At 55.2% G+C, this 19,950-nt stretch overlaps 1 protein-coding gene across 1 annotated transcript in view; it reads left to right on the top strand.

Annotated features, from left to right (window-relative positions):
* LOC121273341 (integrin alpha-5-like) overlaps positions 1 to 19,950 on the top strand; it is a 627,886-nt gene that overhangs the window by 602,799 nt on the left and 5,137 nt on the right. Inside the window, exons 27-29 of the mRNA XM_041180492.1 lie at positions 11,210 to 11,323; positions 12,531 to 12,632; positions 17,882 to 18,004. Of these exons, the coding sequence (XP_041036426.1) occupies positions 11,210 to 11,323; positions 12,531 to 12,632; positions 17,882 to 18,004 (339 nt within the window). The remainder of the gene's footprint in view (positions 1 to 11,209; positions 11,324 to 12,530; positions 12,633 to 17,881; positions 18,005 to 19,950) is intronic.

Raw genomic sequence — 19,950 nt, 5'->3', positions numbered from 1 at the left:
CACTTTGACGAAAGCTGTAACGATGCCATCGGTTTTCGAAGCCTGTATGGGAAGCCTGCTGCTCTTTAGAATGATTCTCAAAGAAAAATTGATGCAAGATTGGGGGGGAAAGAAAGCAAATGGTTTACACGAAGGGATGATTGAAGAATTTCCACTTCGTCCCGGCTGGGGTGAACACACACACATGACGATCTTGCGATGGACAGAAACGTGATCCGGTTAAGCATCCCATTCTCCAGACTTTGGGAGTCGAGTTTCCAGTTCAGTGAGGAACTCAGTAATGTTTACTGAGCTAGATAAGATTTGGTGAAGGAACATCTCTATCCCAGAGCTCTGGTTATAAGTGAAGATTTCACACTGTGCCATAAATCTGCTCATGTTTTGGCTGGATTGAGAAGATTGCCAATGTGATGCGTTTTTCAATCAGGCTGCAGGTGCTTTGATAGAGTCTCCAGTATTGAGGAAAAAGTGCATTTGAAGCCGTGGATAAACCTCCAAGGAAATTGTTGACGATGCCGCTCTCTCTCTCTCTCTTACAGATTCTCTCTCCTGCACTCCCTTTCAAAGTCTCTCTTTTTCTCTTGCACTCTCTCTCTCTCTCTCTCTCTCTCTCTCTCTCTCTCATTCGCAGTCTCTCTCTCTCTCTCCCTCCCTCGCAGTCTCTCTCTCTCTCCCTCCCTCGCAGTCTCTCTCCCTCCCTCGCAGTCTCTCTCCCTCCCTCGCAGTCTCTCTCCCTCCCTCGCAGTCTCTCTCCCTCCCTCGCAGTCTCTCTCCCTCCCTCGCAGTCTCTCTCCCTCCCTCGCAGTCTCTCTCCCTCCCTCGCAGTCTCTCTCCCACCCTCGCAGTCTCTCTCCCACCCTCGCAGTCTCTCTCCCACCCTCGCAGTCTCTCTCCCTCCCTCGCAGTCTCTCTCTCTCTCCCTCCCTCGCAGTCTCTCTCTCTCTCCCTCCCTCGCAGTCTCTCTCTCTCTCCCTCCCTCGCAGTCTCTCTCTCTCTCCCTCCCTCGCAGTCTCTGTCTCTCTCCCTCCCTCGCTGTCTCTCTCTCTCTCCCTCCCTCGCAGTCTCTCTCTCTCTCCCTCCCTCGCAGTCTCTCTCTCTCTCCCTCCCTCGCAGTCTCTCTCTCTCTCCCTCCCTCGCAGTCTCTCTCTCCCTCCCTCGCAGTCTCTCTCTCTCTCCCTCCCTCGCAGTCTCTCTCTCTCTCCCTCCCTCGCAGTCTCTCTCTCTCTCCCTCCCTCGCAGTCTCTCTCTCTCTCTCCCTCCCTCGCAGTCTCTCTCTCTCTCCCTCCCTCGCAGTCTCTCCCTCTCTCCCTCCCTCGCAGTCTCTCCCTCTCTCCCTCCCTCGCAGTCTCTCTCTCTTTCCCTCCCTCGCAGTCTCTCTCTCTCTCCCTCCCTCGCAGTCTCTCTCTCTCTCCCTCCCTCGCAGTCTCTCTCTCTCTCCCTCCCTCGCAGTCTCTCTCTCTCTCCCTCCCTCGCAGTCTCTCTCTCTTTCTCTCTCTCTCTCGCAGTCTCTATCTCTTTCTCTCTCTTCTCGCAGTCTCTCTCTCTTTCTCTCCCTCCCTCGCAGTCTCTCTCTCTCTCTCCCTCCCTCGCAGTCTCTTTCTTTCTCCCTCCCTCGCAGTCTCTTTCTTTCTCCCTCCCTCGCAGTCTCTCTCTCTCCCTCCCTCGCAGTCTCTCTCTCTCCCTCCCTCGCAGTCTCTCTCTCTCCCTCCCTCGCAGTCTCTCTCTCTCTCCCTCCCTCGCAGTCTCTCTCTCCCTCCCTCGCAGTCTCTCTCTCTCTCCCTCCCTCGCAGTCTCTCTCTCTCTCCCTCCCTCGCAGTCTCTCTCTCTCTCCCTCCCTCGCAGTCTCTCTCTCTCTCCCTCCCTCGCAGTCTCTCTCTCTCTCCCTCCCTCGCAGTCTCTCTCTCTCTCCCTCCCTCGCAGTCTCTCTCTCTCTCCCTCCCTCGCAGTCTCTCTTTCTCTCTCTCTCTCTCGCAGTCTCTCTCTCTTTCTCTCTCTCTCTCTCGCAGTCTCTCTCTCTCTCTCCCTCCCTCGCAGTCTCTTTCTTTCTCCGTGGCAGTCTCTCTCTCTCCCTCCCTCGCAGTCTCTCTCTCTCCCTCCCTCGCAGTCTCTCTCTCTCCCTCCCTCGCAGTCTCTCTCTCTCCCTCCCTCGCAGTCTCTCTCTCTCCCTCCCTCGCAGTCTCTCTCTCCCTCCCTCGCAGTCTCTCTCTCTCCCTCCCTCGCAGTCTCTCTCTCTCCTTCCCTCGCAGTCTCTCTCTCTCCTTCCCTCGCAGTCTCTCTCTCTCTCTCTCCCTCGCAGTCTCTCTCTCTCTCTCCCTCGCAGTCTCTCTCTCTCTCTCTCTCCCTCGCAGTCTCTCTCTCTCTCCCTCCCTCGCAGTCTCTCTCTCTCTCCCTCCCTCGCAGTCTCTCTCTCTCTCCCTCCCTCGCAGTCTCTCTCTCTCTCCCTCCCTCGCAGTCTCTCTCTCTCTCCCTCCCTCGCAGTCTCTCTCTCTCTCTCCCTCCCTCGCAGTCTCTCTCTCTCTCCCTCCCTCGCAGTCTCTCTCTCTCTCCCTCCCTCGCAGTCTCTCTCTCTCTCCCTCCCTCGCAGTCTCTCTCTCTCTCCCTCCCTCGCAGTCTCTCTCTCTCTCTCCCTCCCTCGCAGTCTCTCTCTCTCTCCCTCCCTCGCAGTCTCTCTCTCTCTTCCTCCCTCGCAGTCTCTCTCTCTCTTCCTCCCTCGCAGTCTCTCTCTCTCTCCCTCCCTCGCAGTCTCTCTCTCTCTCCCTCGCAGTCTCTCTCCCTCCCTCGCAGTCTCTCTCTCTCTCTCCCTCGCAGTCTCTCTCTCTCTCTCCCTCGCAGTCTCTCTCTCTCCCTCCCTTGCAGTCTCTCTCTCTCTCCCTCCCTCGCAGTCTCTCTCTCTCTCCCTCCCTCGCAGTCTCTCTCTCTCTCCCTCCCTCGCAGTCTCTCTCTCTCTCCCTCCCTCGCAGTCTCTCTCTCTCTCCCTCCCTCGCAGTCTCTCTCTCTTTCTCTCTCTCTCTCGCAGTCTCTCTCTCTTTCTCTCTCTCTCTCGCAGTCTCTCTCTCTTTCTCTCCCTCCCTCGCAGTCTCTCTCTCTCTCTCCCTCCCTCGCAGTCTCTCTCTCTCTCTCCCTCCCTCGCAGTCTCTCTCTCTCTCTCCCTCCCTCGCAGTCTCTCTCTCTCTCTCCCTCCCTCGCAGTCTCTCTCTCTCTCTCCCTCCCTCGCAGTCTCTCCCTCTCCCTCCCTCGCAGTCTCTCTCTCTCCCTCCCTCGCAGTCTCTCTCTCTCTCCCTCCCTCGCAGTCTCTCTCTCTCTCCCTCCCTCGCAGTCACTCTCTCTCTCTCCCTCCCTCGCAGTCTCTCTCTCTCTCCCTCCCTCGCAGTCTCTCTCTCTCTCCCTCCCTCGCAGTCTCTCTCTCTTTCTCTCTCTCTCTCGCAGTCTCTCTCTCTCTCTCCCTCCCTCGCAGTCTCTTTCTTTCTCCGTGGCAGTCTCTCTCTCTCCCTCCCTCGCAGTCTCTCTCTCTCCCTCCCTCGCAGTCTGTCTCTCCCTCCCTCGCAGTCTCTCTCTCTCCCTCCCTCGCAGTCTCTCTCTCTCCCTCCCTCGCAGTCTCTCTCTCTCTCCCTCCCTCGCAGTCTCTCTCTCTCTCCCTCCCTCGCAGTCTCTCTCTCTCTCCCTCCCTCGCAGTCTCTCTCTCTCTCCCTCCCTCGCAGTCTCTCTCTCTCTCCCTCCCTCGCAGTCTCTCTCTCTCTCCCTCCCTCGCAGTCTCTCTCTCTCTCCCTCCCTCGCAGTCTCTCTCTCTCTCCCTCCCTCGCAGTCTCTCTCTCTCTCCCTCCCTCGCAGTCTCTCTCTCTCTCCCTCCCTCGCAGTCTCTCTCTCTCTCCCTCCCTCGCAGTCTCTCTCTCTCTCCCTCGCTCGCAGTCTCTCTCTCTCTCCCTCCCTCGCAGTCTCTCTCTCTCTCTCCCTCCCTCGCAGTCTCTCTCTCTCTCCCTCCCTCGCAGTCTCTCTCTCTCTCCCTCCCTCGCAGTCTCTCTCTCTCTTCCTCCCTCGCAGTCTCTCTCTCTCTTCCTCCCTCGCAGTCTCTCTCTCTCTCCCTCCCTCGCAGTCTCTCTCTCTCTCCCTCCCTCGCAGTCTCTCTCTCTCCCTCCCTCGCAGTCTCTCTCTCTCTCTCCCTCCCTCGCAGTCTCTCTCTCTCTCTCCCTCCCTCGCAGTCTCTCTCTCTCTCCCTCCCTCGCAGTCTCTCTCTCTCCCTCCCTCGCAGTCTCTCTCTCTCTCCCTCCCTCGCAGTCTCTCTCTCTCCCTCCCTCGCAGTCTCTCTCTCTCCCTCCCTCGCAGTCTCCCTCTCTCCCTCGCAGTCTCTCTCCCTCCCTCCCTCGCAGTCTCTCTCCCTCCCTCCCTCGCAGTCTCTCTCCCTCCCTCCCTCGCAGTCTCTCTCCCTCCCTCCCTCGCAGTCTCTCTCCCTCCCTCCCTCGCAGTCTCTCTCCCTCCCTCCCTCGCAGTCTCTCTCCCTCCCTCCCTCGCAGTCTCCCTCCCTCCCTCGCAGTCTCCCTCCCTCCCTCCCTCGCAGTCTCTCTCCCTCCCTCCCTCGCAGTCTCTCTCCCTCCCTCCCTCGCAGTCTCCCTCCCTCCCTCCCTCGCAGTCTCTCTCCCTCCCTCCCTCGCAGTCTCTCTCCCTCCCTCCCTCGCAGTCTCTCTCCCTCCCTCCCTCGCAGTCTCTCTCCCTCCCTCCCTCGCAGTCTCTCTCCCTCCCTCCCTCGCAGTCTCTCTCCCTCCCTCCCTCGCAGTCTCTCTCCCTCCCTCCCTCGCAGTCTCTCTCTCTTTCTCTCTCTCTCTCGCAGTCTCTATCTCTTTCTCTCTCTTCTCGCAGTCTCTCTCTCTTTCTCTCCCTCCCTCGCAGTCTCTCTCTCTCTCTCCCTCCCTCGCAGTCTCTTTCTTTCTCCCTCCCTCGCAGTCTCTCTCTCTCCCTCCCTCGCAGTCTCTCTCTCTCCCTCCCTCGCAGTCTCTCTCTCTCCCTCCCTCGCAGTCTCTCTCTCTCCCTCCCTCGCAGTCTCTCTCTCTCTCCCTCCCTCGCAGTCTCTCTCTCCCTCCCTCGCAGTCTCTCTCTCTCTCCCTCCCTCGCAGTCTCTCTCTCTCTCCCTCCCTCGCAGTCTCTCTCTCTCTCCCTCCCTCGCAGTCTCTCTCTCTCTCCCTCCCTCGCAGTCTCTCTCTCTCTCCCTCCCTCGCAGTCTCTCTCTCTCTCCCTCCCTCGCAGTCTCTCTCTCTCTCCCTCCCTCGCAGTCTCTCTTTCTCTCTCTCTCTCTCGCAGTCTCTCTCTCTTTCTCTCTCTCTCTCTCGCAGTCTCTCTCTCTCTCTCCCTCCCTCGCAGTCTCTTTCTTTCTCCGTGGCAGTCTCTCTCTCTCCCTCCCTCGCAGTCTCTCTCTCTCCCTCCCTCGCAGTCTCTCTCTCTCCCTCCCTCGCAGTCTCTCTCTCTCCCTCCCTCGCAGTCTCTCTCTCTCCCTCCCTCGCAGTCTCTCTCTCCCTCCCTCGCAGTCTCTCTCTCTCCCTCCCTCGCAGTCTCTCTCTCTCCTTCCCTCGCAGTCTCTCTCTCTCCTTCCCTCGCAGTCTCTCTCTCTCTCTCTCCCTCGCAGTCTCTCTCTCTCTCTCCCTCGCAGTCTCTCTCTCTCTCTCTCTCACTCGCAGTCTCTCTCTCTCTCCCTCCCTCGCAGTCTCTCTCTCTCTCCCTCCCTCGCAGTCTCTCTCTCTCTCCCTCCCTCGCAGTCTCTCTCTCTCCCTCCCTTGCAGTCTCTCTCTCTCTCCCTCCCTCGCAGTCTCTCTCTCTCTCCCTCCCTCGCAGTCTCTCTCTCTCTCCCTCCCTCGCAGTCTCTCTCTCTCTCCCTCCCTCGCAGTCTCTCTCTCTCTCCCTCCCTCGCAGTCTCTCTCTCTCTCCCTCCCTCGCAGTCTCTCTCTCTCTCCCTCCCTCGCAGTCTCTCTCTCTCTCCCTCCCTCGCAGTCTCTCTCTCTCTCTCCCTCCCTCGCAGTCTCTCTCTCTCTCCCTCCCTCGCAGTCTCTCTCTCTCTTCCTCCCTCGCAGTCTCTCTCTCTCTTCCTCCCTCGCAGTCTCTCTCTCTCTCCCTCCCTCGCAGTCTCTCTCTCTCTCCCTCGCAGTCTCTCTCCCTCCCTCGCAGTCTCTCTCTCTCTCTCCCTCGCAGTCTCTCTCTCTCTCTCCCTCGCAGTCTCTCTCTCTCCCTCCCTTGCAGTCTCTCTCTCTCTCCCTCCCTCGCAGTCTCTCTCTCTCTCCCTCCCTCGCAGTCTCTCTCTCTCTCCCTCCCTCGCAGTCTCTCTCTCTCTCCCTCCCTCGCAGTCTCTCTCTCTCTCCCTCCCTCGCAGTCTCTCTCTCTTTCTCTCTCTCTCTCGCAGTCTCTCTCTCTTTCTCTCTCTCTCTCGCAGTCTCTCTCTCTTTCTCTCCCTCCCTCGCAGTCTCTCTCTCTCTCTCCCTCCCTCGCAGTCTCTCTCTCTCTCTCCCTCCCTCGCAGTCTCTCTCTCTCTCTCCCTCCCTCGCAGTCTCTCTCTCTCTCTCCCTCCCTCGCAGTCTCTCTCTCTCTCTCCCTCCCTCGCAGTCTCTCCCTCTCCCTCCCTCGCAGTCTCTCTCTCTCCCTCCCTCGCAGTCTCTCTCTCTCTCCCTCCCCCGCAGTCTCTCTCTCTCTCCCTCCCTCGCAGTCACTCTCTCTCTCTCCCTCCCTCGCAGTCTCTCTCTCTCTCCCTCCCTCGCAGTCTCTCTCTCTCTCCCTCCCTCGCAGTCTCTCTCTCTTTCTCTCTCTCTCTCGCAGTCTCTCTCTCTCTCTCCCTCCCTCGCAGTCTCTTTCTTTCTCCGTGGCAGTCTCTCTCTCTCCCTCCCTCGCAGTCTCTCTCTCTCCCTCCCTCGCAGTCTGTCTCTCCCTCCCTCGCAGTCTCTCTCTCTCCCTCCCTCGCAGTCTCTCTCTCTCCCTCCCTCGCAGTCTCTCTCTCTCTCCCTCCCTCGCAGTCTCTCTCTCTCTCCCTCCCTCGCAGTCTCTCTCTCTCTCCCTCCCTCGCAGTCTCTCTCTCTCTCCCTCCCTCGCAGTCTCTCTCTCTCTCCCTCCCTCGCAGTCTCTCTCTCTCTCCCTCCCTCGCAGTCTCTCTCTCTCTCCCTCCCTCGCAGTCTCTCTCTCTCTCCCTCCCTCGCAGTCTCTCTCTCTCTCCCTCCCTCGCAGTCTCTCTCTCTCTCCCTCCCTCGCAGTCTCTCTCTCTCTCCCTCCCTCGCAGTCTCTCTCTCTCTCCCTCGCTCGCAGTCTCTCTCTCTCTCCCTCCCTCGCAGTCTCTCTCTCTCTCTCCCTCCCTCGCAGTCTCTCTCTCTCTCCCTCCCTCGCAGTCTCTCTCTCTCTCCCTCCCTCGCAGTCTCTCTCTCTCTTCCTCCCTCGCAGTCTCTCTCTCTCTTCCTCCCTCGCAGTCTCTCTCTCTCTCCCTCCCTCGCAGTCTCTCTCTCTCTCCCTCCCTCGCAGTCTCTCTCTCTCCCTCCCTCGCAGTCTCTCTCTCTCTCTCCCTCCCTCGCAGTCTCTCTCTCTCTCTCCCTCCCTCGCAGTCTCTCTCTCTCTCTCCCTCCCTCGCAGTCTCTCTCTCTCTCCCTCCCTCGCAGTCTCTCTCTCTCCCTCCCTCGCAGTCTCTCTCTCTCTCCCTCCCTCGCAGTCTCTCTCTCTCCCTCCCTCGCAGTCTCTCTCTCTCCCTCCCTCGCAGTCTCCCTCTCTCCCTCGCAGTCTCTCTCCCTCCCTCCCTCGCAGTCTCTCTCCCTCCCTCCCTCGCAGTCTCTCTCCCTCCCTCCCTCGCAGTCTCTCTCCCTCCCTCCCTCGCAGTCTCTCTCCCTCCCTCCCTCGCAGTCTCTCTCCCTCCCTCCCTCGCAGTCTCTCTCCCTCCCTCCCTCGCAGTCTCCCTCCCTCCCTCGCAGTCTCCCTCCCTCCCTCCCTCGCAGTCTCTCTCCCTCCCTCCCTCGCAGTCTCTCTCCCTCCCTCCCTCGCAGTCTCCCTCCCTCCCTCCCTCGCAGTCTCTCTCCCTCCCTCCCTCGCAGTCTCTCTCCCTCCCTCCCTCGCAGTCTCTCTCCCTCCCTCCCTCGCAGTCTCTCTCCCTCCCTCCCTCGCAGTCTCTCTCCCTCCCTCCCTCGCAGTCTCTCTCCCTCCCTCCCTCGCAGTCTCTCTCCCTCCCTCCCTCGCAGTCTCTCTCCCTCCCTCCCTCGCAGTCTCTCTCCCTCCCTCCCTCGCAGTCTCTCTCCCTCCCTCCCTCGCAGTCTCTCTCCCTCCCTCCCTCGCAGTCTCTCTCCCTCCCTCCCTCGCAGTCTCTCTCCCTCCCTCCCTCGCAGTCTCTCTCCCTCCCTCCCTCGCAGTCTCTCTCCCTCCCTCCCTCGCAGTCTCTCTCCCTCCCTCCCTCGCAGTCTCTCTCCCTCCCTCCCTCGCAGTCTCTCTCCCTCCCTCCCTCGCAGTCTCTCTCCCTCCCTCCCTCGCAGTCTCTCTCCCTCCCTCCCTCGCAGTCTCTCTCCCTCCCTCCCTCGCAGTCTCTCTCCCTCCCTCCCTCGCAGTCTCTCTCCCTCCCTCCCTCGCAGTCTCTCTCCCTCCCTCCCTCGCAGTCTCTCTCCCTCCCTCCCTCGCAGTCTCTCTCCCTCCCTCCCTCGCAGTCTCTCTCCCTCCCTCCCTCGCAGTCTCTCTCCCTCCCTCCCTCGCAGTCTCTCTCCCTCCCTCCCTCGCAGTCTCTCTCCCTCCCTCCCTCGCAGTCTCTCTCCCTCCCTCCCTCGCAGTCTCTCTCCCTCCCTCCCTCGCAGTCTCTCTCCCTCCCTCCCTCGCAGTCTCTCTCCCTCCCTCCCTCGCAGTCTCTCTCCCTCCCTCCCTCGCAGTCTCTCTCCCTCCCTCCCTCGCAGTCTCTCTCCCTCCCTCCCTCGCAGTCTCTCTCCCTCCCTCCCTCGCAGTCTCTCTCCCTCCCTCCCTCGCAGTCTCTCTCCCTCCCTCCCTCGCAGTCTCTCTCCCTCCCTCCCTCGCAGTCTCTCTCCCTCCCTCCCTCGCAGTCTCTCTCCCTCCCTCCCTCGCAGTCTCTCTCCCTCCCTCCCTCGCAGTCTCTCTCCCTCCCTCCCTCGCAGTCTCTCTCCCTCCCTCCCTCGCAGTCTCTCTCCCTCCCTCCCTCGCAGTCTCTCTCCCTCCCTCCCTCGCAGTCTCTCTCCCTCCCTCCCTCGCAGTCTCTCTCCCTCCCTCCCTCGCAGTCTCTCTCTCTCTCTCTCCCTCGCAGTCTCTCTCTCTCTCTCTCTCGCAATCTCTCTCTCTCTCTCTCTCTCTCTCTCGCGCAGTCTCTCTCTCTCTCTCTCTCTCTCTCTTTCGCAGCCTCTCTCTCTCTCTCGCAGCCTCTCTATCTGTCTCACAGTCTCTCTCAGCAGCCTTTGTGTTGAAATTTGCTCTTTTCCCAGAACATCCATTGACATCTGTTGCCTGCTCTGCTGTTTTGGATCTGAGCCCCTGGACCTGAAACTGTAGCTCCCTCAGGATTGCTCCTTGACCCTTGATGACCTCCTTGTAATGCGCTCTAAAGATCAAAAATAGAGAAAAGTTGTGAATGGAAGAGAAGAACAAGAGGATTTGGGGAGAAAGAATTTTTTTAAATTAAGGCAGAGAGACAGGGGAAAGAGATTGCAAAATACGGTATGGAGGATACAATTCTCTACCCCAGAGGGTTGTGGATGCTCCATTGTTGAATATATTTAAGGCTGCGATAGACAGATTTCTGGTGTCTCAGGAAATTAAGGGATATGGGGAGTGGGCAGGAAAATGGGATTGAAGCCCAAGGTCAGCCGTGATTGTATTGAATGGCGGAGCAGGATTGACAGGCCGTGTGGTCTATTCCTATTTCTTGTGTCCTTTTGGGTCCACCAAAGCTGAACGAGTGAGAGCCCCTCCAGGAACCTGCCTCGCACCGGCCGGCGTGCAGTCTAACTCCTGTCAGTGACTGCTAGTCCCTTCCCTGAGCATCCATTGGCTTTTCTTGCTGGGGGAGGGGTAGGGGCGGAGCTCTTGGGCAGAAAACAGGGGGTTGGGGCCAGCAAAGGCAGGCGTAGGAAGACATTGCCCTGAGCAGGGAGTAGCAATGGCTGTTGTCAAACAGGCTATGCAGCACAGTAACAGGCCATTCAGCCCAGCCCAGTCATGCTGGTATTAATGCTCCTCTCCAGCCTCCTCACATCTTTCCTCTTCTAACCCTATTGCAGTAACCACCTATCCTCTTCTCTCACTCTGTGTCTCCTCCTGGTAACACCATCTGCTGCTCTATGTGCTGTTGGCGCCTATACCTAATGCCTGGCATTAATCTAAAGATACCCTCCGTGATGGATTTGGCTTCTGCTATTGGGAGGTGAGGGGGGTGGCAGTGCACCCCCCCCCCCCCCCCCCCCCCCTTTGCCAGCTGCACTCCTCCTGCAGCCCTCCTCTAACCCTGTCAATGAGCCAGGTCGAAGGGGGTCACTTGGATGCCAGTTGTGCCAATCGCAAACTGCAGCACTTGGAAAGGGGCACGCCCGAAGGTGGCGTACACTATCCTGGCACAGCGGGAGCTGTTCGAACGAACTTGTTGGGCATCCAGAAACCAGCCCCTGCCCATTATTTTGCAAGAGCAAGTGGCCTTAATGGAATTACGGATTCCTGTTAGCTGCCCAGAGCTGGGAATCCATTGCATTAACCGAGGAGAGGCCCGGAAGAATTCTCGCCACCTGAGAGTCCGGGCACTGAAGGGCCTGGCACGTTGCTGATGCCAGCTGAGAGGGCGAAGACCTGATGGAAAGCGTGTGAATGGGGATTGATTGGCACACCACTGGTACCTAACAGCCAATGAAATGCTTCTTGGGCACATGGAACGCACCAGTTCCCAGAAAGCAAACAGGCAGCAGAGGAGGTGTCGCAAGAGGCTTTATACTTAAACAAAACAAGCAGCAGTTCTTCAGGAAGTGCCCCTCCAACGCACTGCCCTCCTGCCAGGGGGCAACTAACCTGGTTTGGTTCAGCAGTAACTGGGCCAGGATAGGACGCTGGGTAAGGTTACATGAACCACTTGACGTTGAACACAACAGCCGCTCCACCCTCAAAAGCGGGTAGCAAACCTCTGTCCATGGGCAGCAGCTGGAGAGACTTGGCGCAAAATGGGTCAACTTTGGGTGGCACCCTGTCCTTCCCCAGGTACTAATCAGCGTCTTGCACCCTTTCTCTTTGCCAGAGCTGCCAACATTTGGATTGCCTGAACATGACTTGCCAGGTGGGCCTGCTGGAGAGGGGCAGCAGCGTGGCACTGGAAATCCGATCGCGGGTGTGGGCACACACCTTCCTCAAGGTACCCGCCTCTCTTGCGCTGAGACGCTTAGCTGTGTGGGATGGGATCATATTCCATTGGCAGTGTCGTGAATCCAAGTGACCGTGTCAAAGCCGAGTGGTGCCAAGTCATTATCCATGGCAGGGGGTGGGCGGGTGGTAGGGGGGCGATGGGGTGGGCACAGCAGTTTCCTGGACAGCCTGCTCACAAGCAGCAAGAGGCAGTGGGTCAACAGCTGGGCCCTGGGATGGCGTCAGTCTCCACACTCAGGTGGAAGTGTCCACATCAGCCCAGCTGCTAACAGACAGCAAAATGCTGCCCCTAATGAGGAACCCATTGCAATCTGTCTGTGAGGCTGGGCTGGGTCATATACCAGGGGGTGGAAAAGACCAGTCTTCTAGAGTGGGGGCTAAGGAACTTTGTTCAGAGGGCATAGAACAAGCTTTACTCTGTATCTAACCCCGAGCTGTACCTGTCCTGGGAGTGTTTGATGGGGACAGTGTAGAGGGACCTTTACTCTGTATCTAATCCCGTGCTGTTCCTGTCCTGGGAGTGTTTGATGGGGACAGTGTAGAGGGAGCTTTACTCAGCATCTTACGCCGTGCTGTACCTGTCCTGGGAGTGTTTGCTGGGGACAGTGTAGAGGGAGCATTACTCTGTATCTAACCCTGTGCTGTACCTGCCCTGGGAGTGTTTGATGGGGACAGTGTAGAGGGAGATTTACTCTGTATCTAACCCCGTGCTGTACCTGTCCTGGGAGTGTTTGATGGGGACAGTGTAGAGGGAGCTTTATTCTGTATCTAACCCCGTGCTGTAACTGCCCTGGGAGTGTTTGATGGGGACAGTGTAGAGGGAGATTTACTCTGTATCTAACCCCGTGCTGTACCTGTCCTGGGAGTGTTTGATGGGGACATTGTAGAGGAAGCTTTACTCTGTATCTAACCCCGTGCTGTACCTGTCCTGGGAGTGTTTGATGGGGACAGTGTAGAGGGAGATTTACTCTGTTTCTCAATCATGGAGTTTGACGATATTGTCTAATTTGAATTGGAAAATGCACCACTCCTGAACATGATTGTCCTGCCGTGGATGTTTTTACAGAGATTATGTTGTGAAGGAGTCTGGTGTGGAATGTGAACCGTCGCCTTTCTTATCTTGCATTGGATGATTCAGAACGATGTGTGTCAGGATTCGCAGATATAAGTGTGTGTGTTTGTGTTTTGTGTTTCAGAGAGAGAAGCATCCGTTCTCGCTTCAGTGTAACGCATCATTCCAGGTTCACAGCATGCCTTATCGGATCCTCCCGAAAGATTATCCGAAAGGCACTTACGTGGTAAGCTCTCCTCTCCCGGCTCGCTCTGTCTGTTCCACAGGCTGCCTTTCCCGTTCCCCCCATTCCGCTGCTTCTTGATATCCTCCTGGCATCGAAATTGCCTCGTGTGAGGTGACAGATCAGGAGCTGGGAGGTTGAGGAATGCTGTACATGCCCACACTTTGCAGTCAGCCAGACAGCTCGTTGGCTCCTGGGATCTTACGAACATACAAACCAGGAGCAGGAGTAGGCCATTCAGCCCCTCGATCCTGTTCCGCCATTCAATAAGATCATGGCTGATCTGATTGTAACCTCGACTCCACATTCCTGCCTACCCCTGATAACCTTTCACCCCCTTGCTTGTCAAGAATCTATCTATCTCTGCCTTAAAAATATTCATTGACCCTGCCTCCACCACTCTCTCAGGACGAGAGTTCCAGAGATTCACAATCCTCCGAGAAAAAACAATTCCTCCTCATCTCCGTCTTAAATGGGAGACCACTTATTTTTAAAGTCTGCCCCCTTGTTCTAGCCTCTCCCACAAGGGGAAATACCCACTCAGCACCTACTCTGTCAAGCCCCCAATCACCGCGAGGGGAGGGTCACAGTTGAATTGCTGAGTTCAGCCAGTCCCTGGCCTATTGTCCATTGACCTGCCACAGAAATGCAGCCCGTCATGACTCCACGTTGAAGATGGCACTACCTGGGGTGATCCCATGCCTGCTGGGGGCATTACTGCCCTCTGCAACAAAGACGAGAGATGGTCAGGCAGAGTCAGGAGCAAAGGGAAGGCAGCGACCCAGTGCCAACCTAGCAGGTTCCCCATGATAACTTTCCCAAAGGCAATTCCGATGCAGGGTCTTTGAGTCCGTCCGAGTTTTAAACTATGCGGAGCTGACCCTCTGCTGCACCCTTGCATGTGCTTAAAAGACAGCCCGAGGTCTGGATCAACCTTCGCTGTGCTGAACCACGCAGCCAAATAGCCCGCTGTGCCTCTCGCGTGGATGGCCCTGACTGGGAGGTAGGGAAGGGCGCTGCGTCAGGAAGAGTCGGCACTTTCGGAAGGGGAGGCAAGACAAGAGGACGTGAATCTTGGCCAGTCAGCTGCTGTACTATTAGAGCTTTGCTGATGCTCCAACACTGACACCCACTGGCCAAAGTCAAACATTGCAAGTGCCAAAAGCCGCAAATCAAACCTAACAACTTGGATCTCGAAAGCACCTCCGGAACATCCCAAAACACTTCACGGTGTAGTCATTGTGGTTTTCCGCCCAAACTTAGCAGCTGTTTGAGCACAGCAAGATCCCACAAACAGTGAGGTTGACTAGGTAATCACTTTTATAGTGAATTTAAAAACTAATACGAAAAGAAATGCTGGAAATCTGAAATAAAACCAGGAAATGCTGGAGGTGCTCAGCAGATCATGTGGGAGTTGTGAGTCGCAGCAGCAAATAGGTTCTTTAGACAAGATGAGTTTTGAGGGGGGAATGAGGGGAGTTTGTGGGGAAGGTAGAGAATGATATGAGTTCAGGGCGGAGGGGGAAGAGGCAGCTTTTAAAGAAAGTTTGGCCTAGTGGAATGGACAGCTGATCAGTTGTCTCCATCTTTGTGACAAACAACCCGTGAGCTCCTTGCACTTGTTGGAGGTGAGGATGGGGGAGGCAGAGGAGAGGGGTTTAAAAATCATAACGTACGAAATAAGAGCAGGAGGAGGCCATTCAGCCCCTCGAGCCTGCTCCCCCATTCAATACGATCATGGCTGATCTTGGGCTTCAACTCCATCTTCCCACCCGCTCCCCATATCCCTTCATTCCCTGAGACACCAGAAATCTGTCTATCGCAGCCTTAAATATATTCAACAATGGAGCATCCATAACCCTCTGGTGTAGAGAATTCCCAAGATTCACAACTCTTTGAGTGAAGGAATTTCTCCTCATCTCAGTCCTAAATGATCAGCCCCTTATCCTGAGACTGTGGCCCCATGTTCCAGATTCCCCAGTCAGGGGAAACAACCTCTCAGTATCTACCCTGTCAAACCCCTTCAGAATCTTGTAGGTTTCAATGAGATCACCTTTCATTCTTCTAAACTCCAGAGAATATAGACCCAGTTTACTCAGCCTCTCATTATAGGACAACCCTCTCATCCCAGGGACCAATCTAGTGAACCTTCTCTGTATTGTCTGCAATATAAGTATATCCTTCCTGATAATGTTCTGGAATGGTTACAGCAGGAGGCCATTTGGTCTGTTGTCTCTCTATCAGCTGTCTGCAAGAGAAATTTAGCTAGTCTTCTATGCCTTGAGTCTGTGAGTTCACTAGTTGAGTAAACTCGAATCGCATGCCTTCATGTACAGTTGTTAGTTGATGGGTGATCAGTAACAGAGAGAGATGGACATAAGAACAAACTGTGATTGTTTATTGCAACAGAGGACAGAGCACTAAATCCTTGCATGCTCCCACAACCACCTCAGCTCTAGGTGTACAGTTAACCAGAAGCCTGCGCTGTATAGTGCTTGGTCAGTACTGTCACATTCTTAGTCCACTTGCATTCTCTTAAAGACATATGGTCCTCCACCTTACCACACTCACTCCCCTGCCCTTCCTCCATAGCCTTGCAATTCGTTTTTCCCCTGCAGGTGCTTATCCAATTCTCTTTTTGAAAGCCACCATTGATCTATCCCCACTGCATTCCAGATCCACTCGCTGCATGAAAAAAAGGTTTCTCCTCGTGTCTCCATTGCTTCTTTTACCAATCACCTTAAATCTGTGCCCCCTGGTTCTCGATCCTTCTACCAATGGGAACCGCCTCTCCCGATCTACTCTGTCCAGACCCCTCCTGATTTTGAACACCTCTATCAAATCTCCTCTCAACCTTCCCTTCTCCAAGGAGAACAGTCCCCCCTTCTCCAATCTCTCCACCTAACTGAAGTCCCTCGTCGCCTCTGGAACCATCCTCGCGAATCTTTTCCTCTCTTACTGTCTTCCGATCCTTCCTATAAGAGGGTGGTTTGTCGGGGAATTGAGAAGCCGGTTGTGGGTGGGGGAGGGGGGTGTGGTTATGTTTACAGCCCTGTACAATTGTGGGGGGGGGGGGCAGCAGTTTTAGAAGGAGGTGAGTAAGGTCCAGTGGAGCTTGATACAGTGAAGTCAGACCTGGAAATGAATGGCTAAACCAGCGTCTGATAAGCTCAAGGCTGCACTGCAGCAGAAAGGTTTATGGTCCATTTCCCCAGGGGTCAGTGTTGGGACCATTGCTTTTCCTGAGATATATTAATGACTTGGACCTTGGTGGACAGGGCACAATTTCAAAGTTAGCGGATGATACAAAGCTTGGGAGTGTTGTGAACTGTGAGGAGGACGGTGTGGAACTTCAAAAGGACATAGACAAGCTGGTGGAATGGGCAGATAGGTGGCAGATGCAGTTCAATGCAGAGAAATGTGAAGTTATTCATTTGGGAGAAAGAAAGCAGAGGGATAATATAAAACAAAGGGTACAATTCTAAAGGGGGTGCAGGAGCAGAGGGACCTGTGCATAAATCATTGAAGGTGGCAGGACAGGTTGAGAGAGCGGTTAATAAAGCACATAGTACAATACAGTATCCTGGGCTTTATTAAAAAGGGCATAGAGTACAAAAGCAAGGAGGTTATGATGAAACTTGATCAAAAAAATTGGCTCAACTGGGGCATTGTGTTCAATCCTGGGCACCACACTTTAGGAAGAATGTGAAGGGTTTAGAGAGAGTGCAGAAAAGATTCACGAGAATGGTTCCAGAGACGATGAGGGACTTCAGTTATGTGGAGAGATTGGAGGAGCTGAGACTGTTCTCCTTGGAGAAGAGAAGGTTGAGAGGAGATTTGATAGAGGTGTTGAAAAACATGAGGGGTCTGGACAGAGTAGATAGAGAGAAACTGTTCCCATTGGTGGAAGGATCAGAAATCAGAGGCACAGATTTAAGGTAATTGGCAAATAAAGCAATAGCGACATGAGGAAAATCTATTTCCATGCTTTGAGTGATTAGGATCTGGAATGCGCTGCCTGAAAGTGTGGTGGAGACAGGGTCAATGGAGTGGTTAGGATCTGGAATGCACTGTCTGAGAGTGTGGTGAAGACAGGGTCAATCGAGTGGTTAGGATCTGGAATGCACTGTCTGAGAGTGTGGTGGAGACAGGGTCAATCGAGGTGTTAGGATCTGGAATGCACTGTCTGAGAGTTTGGGGGAGACAGGGTCAATCGAGTGGTTAGGATCTGGAATGCAATATCTGAGAGTGTGGGGGAGACAGGGTCAATCGAGTGGTTAGGATCTGGAATGCAATATCTGAGAGTGTGGGGGAGACAGGGTCAATCGAGTGGTTAGGATCTGGAATGCACTGTCTGAGAGTGTGGTGGAGACAGGGTCAATCGAGTGGTTAGGATCTGGAATGCAATATCTGAGAGTGTGGGGGAGACAGGGTCAATCGAGTGGTTAGGATCTGGAATGCACTGTCTGAGAGTGTGGGGGAGACAGGGTCAATTGAGGTGTTAGGATCTGGAATGCACTGTCTGAGAGTTTGGGGGAGACAGGGTCAATCGAGTGGTTAGGATCTGGAATGCAATATCTGAGAGTGTGGGGGAGACAGGGTCAATCGAGTGGTTAGGATCTGGAATGCACTGTCTGAGAGTGTGGTGGAGACAGGGTCAATCGAGTGGTTAGGATCTGGAATGCAATATCTGAGAGTGTGGGGGAGACAGGGTCAATCGAGTGGTTAGGATCTGGAATGCACTGTCTGAGAGTGTGGTGGAGACAGGGTCAATCGAGTGGTTAGGATCTGGAATGCAATATCTGAGAGTGTGGGGGAGACAGGGTCAATCGAGTGGTTAGGATCTGGAATGCAATATCTGAGAGTGTGGGGGAGACAGGGTCAATCGAGGCTTTTGAAAGAGAATTGGGCAAATATCTGAAACACAAGAATGTGCTGGGCTACGGGGAGAAGTTGCGGGAGTGGAACTAGGTAAATTGCTCATTTTTGGAGCACTGGCACAGGCATGATGGGCTGAATGGCCTCCTTCTGTGCCGTAAGCACCCTGTGGCCTGGACTTGAGGGAAGAGAAGTCAGGACAGCCCCTGAGGAATGACTAGGCTCACAGAGAGAGTGTGGGCTTGACTGGACACTCGGGTATCAGCAGTGACTGAGCGGACTGATAACCGCAGAGGCATGCTGGTGAACGGAGGGCCACAGTGTTAGTGGTTTTACATCCCATTGAAACTGACCTCGCTGTGTTTCATCTGTAGGTCTCCAAGTCTCTGGTGTGGATCAAGCCTGAGAGTTCATATGCTGTGCCTCTCTGGATTATAATCCTGGCTGTGTTATTGGGCCTACTTCTACTGGCTCTCCTCATCTTCATCTTATACAAGGTAAGTTTACTCTTATCCCCGATCCACTGCACCCTCCGCTGTCCTCTCGTTATTCCACCCCACCCTTTCAGCTCCAAACTACAGCTCAATTTGAAGTTGTCCAGGACAGTGGCTGGGCTTCACTCTCCTGGCATCTGGAGGCAGAGGGGGGTGACGGGTCCCTCTCTTGGGCACAGCCTGGGGCCAGACACCTCCTCTTCACCCCAGGATCGGGGTTCCAATCCAGTTCTGTTGGGATGCAGGCTGTCTCCACCTCCTGGCAGCAAGAGTGCAGAGGAAGGTGTCCCGGTGCTCAGTGCTAGTCTCGGTTGCAGACCTTTATTGAAAGGCCATGCTGTCATCTTGGAGCTGAACTCGAGCTGGCTTCTTTAACAACCCTGCCAAAGTCCAGAGCTCTCGGGAAATGCCCATCACTAAGCAGGGACTCTGAGGCACTGAAACAAGTTTGCACTCCCTGACCTTGCTCAGAGTGACAAGCCATTAACCTCATCTCCCCGCGTCACTATCATGTTAGACACCTCTGTTCCCAACTTATTTCCTGTCCATTCACCCTTTGCTGCTATCGTGTCCATTACCCCATGTGTTTGTGTCACACGCTCAGTCTCACTTGTGCTGTCACTCCCACACCCTCATGCTCCCTTTCTTCTGGACTCGCAAACTTGTTCCTGCAAATAGGTCTCTCTCTCTCCCTCTCTCTCTCTCTCTCAGACACCCTGTCAGTCTGCTTCTCTCTCTCTATCTCTCTCTCTCTCTCTCACACCCTGTCAGTCTACCTCTCTCTCCCTCTCTCTCTAACTCTGTTGGTTGGCCCCTCTCTCTCTCTCTCTCTCTGTCTCTCTCTAACCCTGTCAGTCTGCCTCTCTCTCTCTCTCTCTCTCTCTCTAACCCTGTCGGTCTATGTCTCTCTCTCTCTCTCTCTCTCTCTCTCTCACCCTGTTGGTCAGCCTCTCTCTCTCTCTCTCTCTCACTCTCTAACTCTGTTGGTTGGCCCCTCTCTCTCTCTCTCTCTCTCTCTCTCTCTCTCTCTCTCTCTCTAACCCTGTCAGTCTGCCTCTCTCTCTCTCTCTCTCTCTCTGTCTCTCTCTAACCCTGTCGGTCTATGTCTCTCTATCTCTCTCTCTCTCTCTCTCTCACCCTGTTGGTCAGCCTCTCTCTCTCTCTCTGTCTCTCTCTAACCCTGTCAGTCTGCCTCTCTCTCTCTCTCTCTAACCCTGTCGGTCTATGTCTCTCTCTCTCTCTCTCTCTCTCTCACCCTGTTGGTCAGCCTCTCTCTCTCTCTCTCTCTCTCTCTCTAACCCTGTCAGTCTGCCTCTCTCTCTCTCTCTCTCTCTGTCTCTCTCTAACCCTGTCGGTCTATGTCTCTCTCTCTCTCTCTCTCTCTCTCTCTCTCACCCTGTTGGTCAGCCTCTCTCTCTCTCTCTGTCTCTCTCTAACCCTGTCAGTCTGCCTCTCTCTCTCTCTCTCTAACCCTGTCGGTCTATGTCTCTCTCTCTCTCTCTCTCTCACCCTGTTGGTCAGCCTCTCTCTCTCTCTCTCTCTCTCTCTCTCTCTAACCCTGTTGGTCTATCTCTCTCTCTCTCTCTCTTTCTCACACACCCTGTCAGTCTGCCTCTCTCTCTCTCTCACACACCCTGTCAATCTGCCTCTCTCTCTCTCTCTCACACACACCCTGTCACTTTGCCCCCCTCTCTCTCTTTCTCTCTCTCTCACCTTGTCAGTCTGCCTCTCTCTCTCTCTCTGTCTCTCTCTAACCCTGTCGGTCTGCCTCTCTCTTTCTCTCTCTCTCACCTTGTCAGTCTGTCTCTCTCTCTCTCTCTCTGTCTCTCTCTAACCCTGTCGGTCTGCCTCTCTCTCTCTCTCACACACACCTGTCAATCTGCCTCTCTCTCTCTCTCTCTCTCACACACACCCTGTCAATCTGCCTCTCTCTCTCTCACCCTGTCAAT

The sequence above is a fragment of the Carcharodon carcharias genome, chromosome X, assembly GCF_017639515.1.
Source record: "Carcharodon carcharias isolate sCarCar2 chromosome X, sCarCar2.pri, whole genome shotgun sequence".
NCBI classification, from domain to species: Eukaryota; Metazoa; Chordata; class Chondrichthyes; order Lamniformes; family Lamnidae; genus Carcharodon; species Carcharodon carcharias.
Note: the sequence above shows the minus strand (reverse complement) of the source record. Positions and strands in the feature narration are given on the sequence as shown.